The following is a 12553-nucleotide window of genomic DNA, read 5'->3' as shown; positions in this document are numbered from 1 at the left end:
TCACAAACAGATTAACTTTGTGTTCCTCAAGCAAAGAACGGTTGTCACTGTTTCTTTCTTGTGAGCCATTTCTGAGTTATCTTGAGCCAGCAGCATGTCTTCTGGTTTCATTCCTATGTTCAGCAAAGAATGATCATTCAAACTGGTTTTCAAACTGAAAACACCCACATCTTTTTCATGTATACAGTTTCTTGCCCACAAGTTCATTGAAATGCCTAGATATTGGATTTCAAATAAGGGAAGGGTAATTTAGTATTCTGGGTCTCTTAATTGCTTGTTTTGTTTGAAGATGTCTGTCTTACATGTCATCCTTTCTCAAATGTGTTTCCTTGTTACTTCTCATTTCTCTTTGTGCTGAGATGTCCACTATGGCGTGTACGGAGATTAAATGATGCCCTTAACATCAGCTTTTAACAGCAGCCATAGTATTTTATGTTAAGATGTAGTTGACTCAAAACCAAGCTGAAGATGTTAAGCAAATGCAACTGCATCACAATTTGAGAAACCTGACCAAATGTTCAGTGCTCCTGTGGACAGACGGACTATATAGTTGCTACTGGAAAACTGTTCTTAACCCTGTGAGTGGTAGATGAGAGCAAATGTAGGAGAGGATTTAAGCTGTCTCCCCATATAGAGTGTAAAACAAAAAAACCCCAAAAACCCCAAAACAAAAAAAAAACAAACCCCAAACCGCCACAACAAAACAAAACCTGAATTGACAGTTTGATAGGATTCAGGATGGGAAGTGAAGAAATGAAGGATCGTCTTCCTTCCTGGAAAACCTTAGGCTAGCAGTATATTTTTCTTTCTTTGAATAGCTTCAGTAATACATCCCTCAAGTAAGATAGGAGTGGTTTTTAAAGACTTAATATTTTCTGGGGGGTTGTAAGAAGTAACTGTCATGCTTAATTCTGCCCATCCCCCTGTAATTAAGACAGCTGAATGTACGTGTTACCTTTCCTGGACGAAGACTGAGTGAAAAATGTCAGCCTAGGCAGTTTCTTTATTTGTTTTTTATAATAGCTGAATAAATATATATTTTAAATGCAAGTTCTACTGTAATGATGGCCATTTAATAGGAAAATCTTAGCAACGTTTATTTACTCATGAGTTTGGTGCCACACACTGCTTTTTAGTGTATAAAATTAATATATGTTATATAAAGTTAGTCCCACTCCAGCTACTGTCTTATTAATGTGAACGTAGAGATGTGGAGAAAGTTCCTATGCTCAAACAAGTAACTGATTTCAGTCTAGCAGTTTAGAGCAGCTATACAGTAACACCCTAATGAACAGAAAACAGATGGTTCTGTTTTCCCCACATGGGTTACGATAATTCACAGATGAGCTGTGGAAATACTATTATTGATTTCTCTTGGCTTGGGTTTTTTGTTAGTTTACAAGTCAAGCAATAAATGAGGAGTGATATTTTTTTTGTTTGTTTGTTTTTGGAAACAAGCAGAGTCAGGTATTATGTGCTTTCCTGTTAGTTTCTTGGTTGTTGAGGCTTGACATGAAGCACTATCAGGAGAATAAAACTGAAAGGTAACATCTCATGCTGATAAAGCAGTTAACACTTCGATTTTGCATTCCAGAGGTTAAGACCAAGGCCTGATATTTGCCTGACACTAGTGAGTGCTTCCCCTGAAGCTGTCAGGACTTCTCTTAGCCTTTTTGTCTTTACCTGGAGCACTTGTTTTCCACTTGGTTGCAAGGTGGTGGTAGTGGTGGTGGTGAACAGGTACCCTTCCATTAGAGGACTCGATGTTGTTCTCCGGAGACAGCTCGGGGTGCGGTTGTTGTTCCCTCTTAAAACATCTCTCTCAATGTGACATAGGCTTTGTGAGGTGAGTTAGCAGAGTTTTCATCTTCAGTGGAGGAAAAAGATTTCAATCCTTAATGTCCCCTGTAAAAAGGGTGGCAGACTGGCTGTATCCCATTGCCTGGAGTCTGCTCATGGGGTTAAACGACAGACTGTCCAGACAGCTCTGTCTCTGGTGGGTTTTGGTGTTTTTATGAAAAGTGCAAACTGTCAGTTTGAGAAGAGTGGTGGCCTGTGTCAGGCTATGGTCTCCTTTTGTCTGATATGTTCTTTGAAGTAGAATTTTCCTTTTTCTTTAATCTTAGAAGCTGTATACCAAGTCTTTACAAATCAGAGAGTATAACCATATTTAAAGTTGAGGTTAAAAAGGAGTGAAGCAGGAATACATACTGCTTAGAAATGCAGATTTCATTGCATGTTATTTGCAATATAATATATATGAAAGGGAGTCCTTGGAGTTCATAGCCACTTTTATACATTGTTGGCATTTTGAACTAAAATTTGTTTGGCCACCCCTGAGAACTGCATATGCAATAAGATTAAAAAGTTACAATCAAAATGAGGGATAACCACATATAACGTTTGGCAACAGCATATGCAGTAACACCCTTTATTCCTTTGCCAGTTCTGCTTTCCTTTCTGAAACGCCTGCTCTGTTTCGGTGTTTGCTGTGAAAATTACCCACGTGTCTATTAAGCATATTAAGGAGGGAGGCAAAAAAAGCTAGTTTAAAGGAAGAAAACTTTTATAAATTTAGACTACCTAATAGAGCAAAAAAAGCCAACAGAAGTTCTGACTGTTCTCGTAGGGCCCCTGGTGAATGTCTGTGCAAAGGTTGAAAAATCTGCTTCGTAAGTATAAGAGCTTTAAGTTCCGATAAGGTGGGTGAGGTGCAGCTAGCCTTGAGCGTTTCTCACGCCACAGATGCTTTGGCTTTAGAAAAATTTTTGAGCTTGTTTTCTTGCAAGGTCCCAGTCACTGCTGCATTCTCGATCCTTTTCTGGCTTGGTGCTGTCAGAGAGGAAGATGGTGCAAGGGAAGAGAAGTTTTGCTTCTCATTAACAAGCAATACTTTGTCCTTGGGTGTGTATAGGTGTGTGTATATGTATATGAACAGTGGAAACTTGGGCAGCTACCCACCTCCTCCTCTGAAAAGACCATAGTGGGGAAAGCAGGAGGAGTTTGGCCAGAGGCAGAGCACTGTATGTGGGTGGGTTGGGATGGAGAGGGGGACAGTGGAGGAACATGTTACCTCAGCTCCACTTCCATCTCTGGGTGTGTAGGTGCACTCCTAAATGCTCTAGCGCAGCTCCCCTGCATCCCTCCAAATAAATATTTATAGAAGAAGCAGTGGTTAGCGCTTCCCATTTTTCTGGTTCCCTTCTCAATTTAAGTTAGCTTGCTGCGGAACAGATCTTCTTAGCTTCCCTATTTCCTTTTTTGGGAAAGATGGTATTGTACACAGAAAATAGCAGTGCTGTCACTGTGGGCTCTACAAGGTCTACATAAAGTTGGCACATTCAGGTTTTGTGTAGCAAAGTTTTGCTTGGAGCTGCGGGTAATGCTGTGTGTTGGAGCACTGCAGTAGATTTTCCTGGGCCTGATCTAGAGTGCAGGACGTCAGATGCGGAGCTCTATCTGAAGACATTGCTTTGTAGTCCCTCCAACTCAACACCCTGAATACTTGTCTTGCCTTAGGTGACCCAGCAAAACCTTAAAAATGTTTTCTGTGAAGGACGAGAGGTAACGGGCACAAACTTGATCATAGGGAAGTTCTATCTAAACATGAGGAGGAACTTCTTTCCTTTTGAGGGTGGCAGAGCCCTGGAAGAGGCTGCCCAGAGAGGCTGTGGAGTCTCCTTCTCTGGAGATATTCCAAACTCGCCTGGACACATTCCTGTGCAACCTGCTCCAGGTGACCCTGCTCTGGCGGGGGGGTTGGACTAGGTGATCTCCAGAGGTCCCTTCCAACCCCGGTCCTTCTGTGATTCTGTGACAGTGCTCCCTGGAGCTGGAGGATGTGCCCTTGCCAGCTCAGACGCAAAGCAGCAGCTTAATGCCACCCTGTTGTCTTGGAGTAAAAGCCTGCAGGGGGCTGGGAGCACACACCGCAGCACTCCTTGAAATTTGGCTATGGATTCTAGGTGTGACGGATAGTTCTTTCACAGTGAAGGTCTGGTCTTTAAGTGTTTTTATTTGCATATGCTAAATGCTAGTTTGTTACAGGCATACATTATTGAATGGACCTTTTGCTGGGCACTGACACATAGTCCTAGGCAAAAACCAGTTACTGAAGAAAACTGTTTTTGCTGGAGGGAGTTATAGCAGAAACTCTGGAATGATGTGTGGCTTGCTTTGTGCGGACTTAGTGTATCAAATACTTTGTAGTTTTCTGAGTTTGCTATGAAAGCATAGCCCATGCTGTTCCAGATCTTTCTCTTGTTCAAATTACAACCTGACTTTTACGGTTTCTTGCAGGCCAGCCCTCCAGATCTCTATATTGAAAGATTTAACGTAGCTCTTGGACAGTATATGGGAGCATTGCAGAGCATTGTGCCTCTTTTCATATATATGGTAAGTTTTAGAAAATTCCTTTCAAATAAAGTATGTCCATACACAAGATGCTGACTGAAAGTGAAAAGAATAAAATGCAGCTATAATGATTTTTAACTTGTAGAACTTACAATTAATGCCTGGTTTTGCTACCTGCATAACAGTACTGATCAAGTTGCGTGGGGAGACGATGGGGGAGCCGTGCTTTTAAATATAGAGCTTTGCAATTGGTGTTTCTGCCCTAATATTTCTTTCCTGGGAGTGGGGGGAATGGTTTTTATTTTGATTGTAAAAAAGCCTTCCCAAATAGTTAGGTCATTATTTATCTTTTTGAACAGAGAGTTTATTAGCTTGTTACATGTTGGCTTGGTAATTTGGACAGGCTACAAAGATGATTGCTTGCTTTTAAATTGCACAGATTCAGACAAGACAGAAATAAGTGTCTCTTGGAAATGTCTGTGCCACTTGACAAAGCAATTTAGAGCGTTGACTGGATGAACACAAACTATTCATAGCACTGTCAGGCACACTTGCAAGAGGTTCAGAAACCATATAACACTATGTGTTTGTTGTGCTGATTTTGTAATTTATGAAGTCTTCTGTAGCTCTGAAGAAGTTTATAATTTGCATTGTGTTTGTCAAAGTGCCAAGACTTTTACTGTTTTTTTTATGGTAATGAATAGCTTAAGCTTGAAATTTGCCCTTCTCCCAGAAACTGTCCTTGCATTGGCATCACTTAGAAATAAAAACTAAAGGAAGTATTTGTTGGGAAAGAAACCTTTTCTTTTTTTAAAGAAAAAATATTTAAACTGAATTAAATTAAATAAACCTCAAACTCTTTAAAATAATCCTCACTGGGAGCTTCCCAGAGTTTGGCAAGTAGTATCTTTTAGAAGAATCTCCTATGTTTCAGTGAATGCACCTGAAACCAGGTAATTTGCTATAGTCGTTCAGTGTAGTATCGCCATATAGATTTGTTGCATTAAAAGGGGGATTTGCCCTTCTTGAACTGTGTGTCTTCTAATGTGCTCTTTATCTGGTTAATACAGAAAGAAGTCCATTGCTACAGCTTCACTTGTAAGCTAAGGGATGTGTTCCTGGTCATGATTTTTATTTTTCTCCTGGTTCCTGTCATGAAATACTGGGAAAAAAACTAGGAAGAGACTTTTTCCCCCTATTGCATTCAGATACTTTTAGATGCTAACCATTTGTTTTACCTGTGTGTGCTTGACTTGTTTATTTCAGACAAGTGATTAAGCAATCTCATAATTTAATATCCATTTACAAATGGAGATAAGCTGTTAAAGTGTGTACTTCTACTGAGTGCTCAGGTCTGTCACTGAGGTTCTTCCATCACAGCGGTCAAAATCTATCCTTAACGATTAAGACTGCAGTAACTAACATATAAAAAATGTTCATGATAGACATATAAGCAGACAGATTTTATCATTATAAGCTTTGTCTCTATGACCAGACAAGGTATAATTGCTGAATAGATTTCCATATCTATCTTTGTACACAGTTATGATGTGGTGTTTCTATCTTCAGATGAGAAGTGGTCTGTACCCCAATGTTTCTTTTTTTACAGTTTGAGTCTAACTGATACCTGAACATAGTAAAAATGGTTAATGAGTAATAAACAGACCTGTAAAATGAATAGTTAGATAGTATTTTTTTTTTAATTTGAGAAAAAAGAAAAGTGAAAGTACTCTATCATTTTAAAGGAGAAGCTTCTTTAAAGCATGACTAGTGATTTGTTCAGGCAGTAAACCTCTGTTCCTGCCAGCACTTTCTCATTTAAGTGACTTAATTCAAGTTAGGCCTGCGAGTTAGTGACTTATGTGTTAGCTCCTTTTGCTGCCAAAGGTAATGCTGATTTGGCTCAGCTATATAGCTGGCTTCGAAGGCTAAAGTCAAATTAAGTCTCATACTTTTTCTCTGAAATAATTTATTAATCAGTGCTGTGCATGATGCGGAAAAAGCCTCTTGAGAAGTCCGGGTGAAAAATGTTTTCCTCTCTTAGTTTTTCCTGTATGCATTTGGAAGTACTTTTACATAGAGCCAATCCTGCAATTTTACATTGTAGCATCTAATCAAGTTTTCTCTATACAGCAGCAGCAGTTTCCTTTATTTAGAGAAGAAAATACAATTAAAAAAACAATAGCAAGAGGTGAAAGCCTAATTATTCTACAGTATAAATCAGACCTTTGCAATTACTTTAATAGATATTTTCAATGTATTTTTAAGTGAAGAGGACTAAGTTGTTGAACTCTGCCTCTTTATCAGACATGGCAGAGCTTTCCTTTTTTGGTAGTGATGTGATTGCTTTAATTAGGAGTTTCCAGAGCTGTTGAGTTGCACTGATAAACTTTGTTCTGAAAGGATAATTGTATTCCTGCTTAGGAAGACTTTTAATATGCATTTAAATATTCAAAAAATATATGAAGCCAAGGAAAACCTAAAGGTTTTATGTACAACCAGAACGTGTGTTTGTCCCTTCATGGCCAAAAAAGGCATAGTATTTTGCCTTAGGCTTAGTCCTGTGTGTGTTGATATTAACAGCAGCACGTTTCTTCTTTCTCCTGATACGTGCGTGTATGGTGGGAATACAGGAAAGGTGTTTTCTTAACCTGCTTGTATGTGGTGACCAAGGTGTGTTTCACAGCTTATTTTGAGTGATGGTTGAGAGGGATGACTTTGCAATTGAGGAAGTTTTTCCTTCTTCTGCTAGGAGCACTCGTGGTTTTCTTTTTCACATGGTGATGGATTTTTCTCAGTCTTACGCTGCTACAGTGGACTTTCTGAGAAAGCATGGAGGCCCAAAGCACTTTTGTTCCTCCAAAATTCTGTGGGTTTAAGCTCCTTCAAAAGTTTTGGGATGTAACTGGAGATAAAGCAAATTAATTTGGAAGTCACCTTAGCTCACAGTACTTTATTCCTAAGAATAATTCCTAGTGAATAACTGTTTGCTCTGTAAATATAAATGAGGTTATTCTGTATGCTTGCAGATTGTACATATCACAGTATGCTGCACACATGAATGAATAAAAATCGTATTTCCACTTCAAGAAAAAATAAAATCAGCATTTAGATTATATACTTTTTATAATAGGTTCTCGGTTGTTAGTTATACTTAGAGATGTAGCTGAAAATCTGTTGTCTTGTGGCATGAAATGAGCCTAACATTTGTGAGCACTGTAGTTTTAGGATAGTTAAGAATTTTTTCATTGCCTCTGAAATATTACTATTCTTACTGGGTGGTATTGCACTTTGTTGCTTATCAGCTAGAGGGCATTTTGTGTGTGTCTGGATACACAAATATATGAGTGTATATATATGGATGAGATGATAAGCACTCTTATATACTGTTTTTTCTCTTTCAAGTATTTATTGATCTTTTAATAATATGAACACAATTATGTCTTTTAATGTTTGCCAGATTGCTTTATGATATGGTGTTTTGTAGAAGAAATGCTTATATCATATCTGACTTTCTCAGTTATTGATATCTGCTTACCTTTTACCTGTCAGTTAGACCTTCAGGTGACTTGACACACTTTTCAGGAAATACTGGTACAGCTTAGGTAGTGACATCTTATACAGAAAATCTTCCTGTTTTTCCACTAACAAGAATGGGGAAGGTGACAGCTCTTCTGCTATCTCCTGTCAGCACTGTGGATTGGAAACAAAGTACTTATATTAGATGATTTTTCATTGTCTATTTAAATTCATGCAAGTGTAACATCTTTTTGGAAAAGTGTTTCCAAGTGAGCAAATGTGAAGAGTATTTTACAGTTGTTCTATGTATAAGTACTGTGTTGCAACTCTTCTGCTTGAAACTGCTGGGGGTTTTTTGTTGCTTTTCTAGTTATGAAACTTAAGGTATAGGCGTTCCAGCCCTTGAATAAGAGGAAGCATCACAGTTTGCACATGTTGTTGCCAGCTGCTTTCAATGTAAGAAGGTCTTGAGGCTGGGAAAGGAACAGAGTAAGTGATTTCCTTAGCTGGGTGCATCTCGTCTGTCAACTCGTAAGAATGAGTAGTTTGACGTTGTCAGGTTTGATTCAGGTCAGTAGATTTGTGGTGAGATGCTCTGGTCACTCCTGTGTGTTGCACCAGTGGGCGCAGGGCAGTATGTGGTCAGGAAGCTCAAGGTGGAAATGGTTTAGGAGGTTAGGTCTGATGAAGGACTGTCATATGGTGTGTAGCTTAACACTTCCTAGAAGATGTGTGTCTTCAGTTGCTGTGAATTTCTGTTGCAATGGCAATTCACCAATCACCAAAAATACTACAAATGAAGTTAGTCTGTTTCTTAGGAGACAGGTTATTCTGTCTGCAGAGCCTTTCCCTCAATCTCTGTTCAAAGAACAGGCCCAGATGAGGGGGAAACAACTGAGTAATAGCCCTTGATAAAACCTCTGCAGGTAGGATAGCTTCAGAGAGGGAACCAGCAATAGGAAGTTACTAAACTTTTAAAAAAATCTTTTTAAGATTGTTGTCCATCACTGGAACAAACCTAAACTTCAGTAGGGGCATGTATTCAGCTCTCGAATTGCCTTTCTTCTAACAGGTTCAGTTTTCATTAAAGGTCAATATCTGCTGCTGAATGCTTGCCTTGAAAATTTAAGTGGTTTCTGCATGGACAGTTGATTCCAGTATGTGTATAGTTTTGGTAATGGCCAAGAGAATGGAATTCACAAAAAAATGTAAAGATTGCTCTAATAGTGTTCTGAGAGTTTGTTCCAATTACGTTAAATGCTGTAGCGAACAGGAGAACAACTTGATTTAAAGTGTGGAAAAGCCTTTCTCCCTTAAGATATCCCTTCCTCTAGTAAATCTCTTGGATAAGTGTTCCAGTACATTATTTTTGGTTAAGTTGATTTTCTATTACAGTATCTGTTTAACTCTTTTAGACAAGTTGTCCAGATGAATTAAATTGTTCTATTTCCATGTTAGTGTTGTAACGATAGCAGATTTATCTTGAAACAATTATTTTTTTCCGTCATTTAAAACCCATCTATGAATAAAATACAGATAAGAAATCTTACTATTAATTGCAGGCTGAGAACTGAGGAATAACACTAAATAGTATATTAGGTATAGAGGCCCTCAAGGAACTCATGAACAGGATTTCCTTTGAGGGTTGAAGAGGTGAATTTATTATTAATGCTGAGTGGGTCAAGATAATCGAATCCTAAAAATTTTAATGTAGTTCAGTTTTGTATAGATTTGTATATATCGCTTATTTGCACAGTGGATTAATTCTGAGTAGCTGTCCTCTGAGATTATCGATGAAGCACAGAATTGGATAGCTGTATGGATGATTTATTATTGTAACATACCTATTTTAATGGCTTAACCACTTTTAGACATTGGTAAAAATGTTTTCTTTTGTTGCAAACATGATGTCCAGCCCTATTTCGGTGTTAGAGCATTTATAATGATCTAAAATGAAGTGTTTTTCTACAGACTCCCCAGTCTTGATTAATATGGGGACATATCTGTAGATATAGGAAAAAAAATAATATGCACACCTGTATGTAAGTAGGTTTGTTACCAATAGTACCACATGCATTCTTGGTTTTAAACACATGTTTTTTTGTTGTACAGGTATGTTCTATGTAGTATAAATGCAGTCACCGAGGAAGCACTTTACAGGTCAAATATTCTACAGCTTTAAAATTTTGAACTGTTTTTATTCAGGGAAAAAGTGAGTTTACTTTATTTGCTATTATGAAAAAAAACTTGAAAACATCTGTCTTATTTTCCAGAATAAATTTTACATAGAAACCAAGCTTAACAGAGACTTAAAAGATGACCTTATAAAGCTGTTTACGGAACATGTTGCAGAAAAGCACATTTACAACCTAATGCGTAAGTAGACCTGAATTTTTCTTATGATGGGAGTCTGGAAAACCACAGTGCTTTCAGATATTGCAGAAATCCACAGCAAGTAGGGAGAAAATGGCAAATGATTAGTGAATTTAAATACAAATTCCGTTTTAAGAAATGTGGCACACTTCAACTTATTTTTTCAAAATACGACTTTGCATGAAGTCATGGTTTTCTTGAGTATCTGGGGGAACCAATATATGTTTTCCCTTATGACTTGTGATTATGACATAATGAATGTTTTATTGTCCTGTTGCTTATGCTGTTACTCTTTAATTTCATTATCAAGATATTGACAGGTATTATTAAGAATGTGGTGTGGACAAAGAATTGTGATACTGCTGGGGTTATTGCCATGATGTACTCGAGTACTCTGCTATTAGTGAACTGCATAATGCTGACAGCAGCTCTCTCTTAAGCTAATAGGTTAATGCAAATAGAATATGCTTCAAGTGATATGCTTCCCATTAAGTGCTCCTGTGGGTAACTCCTGTGGTGAACCGCTGAGTTTGCCTACAACCTGCCACCATCAGTGTGTGTTTGTGTGAGCATAGGGACCTTGGTACCGGCCTGGTTAGCTCCTCGAGAGGGCAATTAGCAAAGGTAGAGATGGTCAGACTTGGAGTTCAAATTGGAAAAGTTGTGGTGTGCTGAGTGGTGAGCAGTTGAGCAGTGTGCTCAAAGAACTGCAATTGTAGGTGCTTTGTGCAACTGGATGCGCAGTTAGGTGCCCAGTGTTAGGTGCAGTATCTGGCCTGGTGTACTCCTTTCTGTAACCCAGCCCTACTGCAGTGTCTCTGTTTTCATCTAGCTGCTCCCCTCCTCTTTTCTCTGACGCAATTGCTATCTCTATGCTAAATGGAAACCAAATGACAGGCAATTAGGGTTGAATATATTTCTCCTTTTGTCTTTACTTGCGTAGTAATGCCATTCTCTCTCCAGCGAAGGGCTGGGGGAAAGGAGCTTTGCTATGTTTTTTAGGGTCACTGTGAGTTGGTATCCTGGGAGAAGGGTGGGTGAACAAGGTGACTACCCTGAGGTGAGGGAGCCTGGTACTCTAGAATGATGGGAGATTGTCAGCTCTGATGCTGTCTTGTTCTTGCCAGTTGGAAAAGTCTCCCTAAGAAGAGCTTTGAGCCATGTAGCAGATGAGATCACCTTGGAAAAAGTAGGACAATGAGGAATGTCCACCCATGGACCTGATGTTTTATTTTGTGCCAAACAGGTTTAACAATATCATGAAACCTGGTAAGACAATTGCTGCAATGGGATCATGGAAAATTCAGCTGATAATTGCCTTAAAATTAAATACATTTGATTTTAAGTGTATGCGTTTTTCAGGCAATGAAAGCATTAATGTGATTTTTTTTTTTTTTTTTTTTTTCAATGACAAAGCAAAGGTAACACTGGTCAAATCTTGAGAACCTGAGTAATGTCAGATGTTTGTTGCTATGTAATTTGTTATCTGTGGATGATAATATGAGAATCAAATAGAAATTGCAGATGAACTATTGAAAGGAAAAGACCTGTGGCTGTGTGTGTGTGAAATCTGAAATACTGCCCAGCTCTATGTTAGTTGCAGAAGTAAAATCAAAAGAAAACATTAGAAAATAAGCTGTCACAGACTGTTGCTGTATGTGGGGTCTCTTGTTTAATGAGCAACTTCCTTCGATTTCATTTCAGTCTTACTGTCAGTTTGTTAAAACTTAAATTATTTCATTTTTATCTTACTTCTAAGTAAGATAATATATACTGACATGTATAAACTCCTAACTGTGATCTGACTTGGTTAAATCTTGGATAATAGGATCTTTAAATTGAGTTAAAGTATGCCTAAATAAAATTCTAAACTTGCTAACAGATTCCTGAGGAATAACTGAAGACACATAGCACATGATATAGTGCTGTAAAGGTGCTGGAAAAAGTTCTAGTGTTGTGTAATTTTCTACCATTCTCAGCTGTTCTTTCTAGCTTGCTGAAATTCAGACCATAATAGCTAAGAGTATTACCTTCATTTTTGGAAGTGTAAGGGCCCTATGAAAATAGAATATAAGTCAGTGTTTGTTAATTACTTCCCGATGTCGTTGTCAGTGGGTGGTACTGTTTCCTGATGTTTGATACAGATCTAGTTCAACAGAAAAGTGTTTTTGTATGGGGGGGGGGGGGGGGGCAGGGATAAGGTTTTGAGTGGGTATGTTTAGGAAACTAAAGTCTCAATGAAATTGTGGTCTATATAGAGAAATGGAATCCTGGGGCTGTTTTTTAAAGAGATGCTGCAGCTGCCACT

General features: G+C 38.3%; 1 protein-coding gene across 1 annotated transcript in view; it reads left to right on the top strand.

Annotated features, from left to right (window-relative positions):
• The window catches only part of CACUL1 (CDK2 associated cullin domain 1), a 51308-nt gene that overhangs the window by 18230 nt on the left and 20525 nt on the right, over positions 1-12553 (top strand). Inside the window, exons 4-5 of the mRNA XM_059821154.1 lie at positions 4300-4395; positions 10146-10248. Coding sequence (XP_059677137.1) covers positions 4300-4395; positions 10146-10248 — 199 coding nt within the window. The remainder of the gene's footprint in view (positions 1-4299; positions 4396-10145; positions 10249-12553) is intronic.

Source organism: Gavia stellata, chromosome 9 (assembly GCF_030936135.1).
Source record: "Gavia stellata isolate bGavSte3 chromosome 9, bGavSte3.hap2, whole genome shotgun sequence".
NCBI lineage: Eukaryota > Metazoa > Chordata > Aves > Gaviiformes > Gaviidae > Gavia > Gavia stellata.
This window is presented reverse-complemented; position numbering and strand designations above follow the sequence as displayed.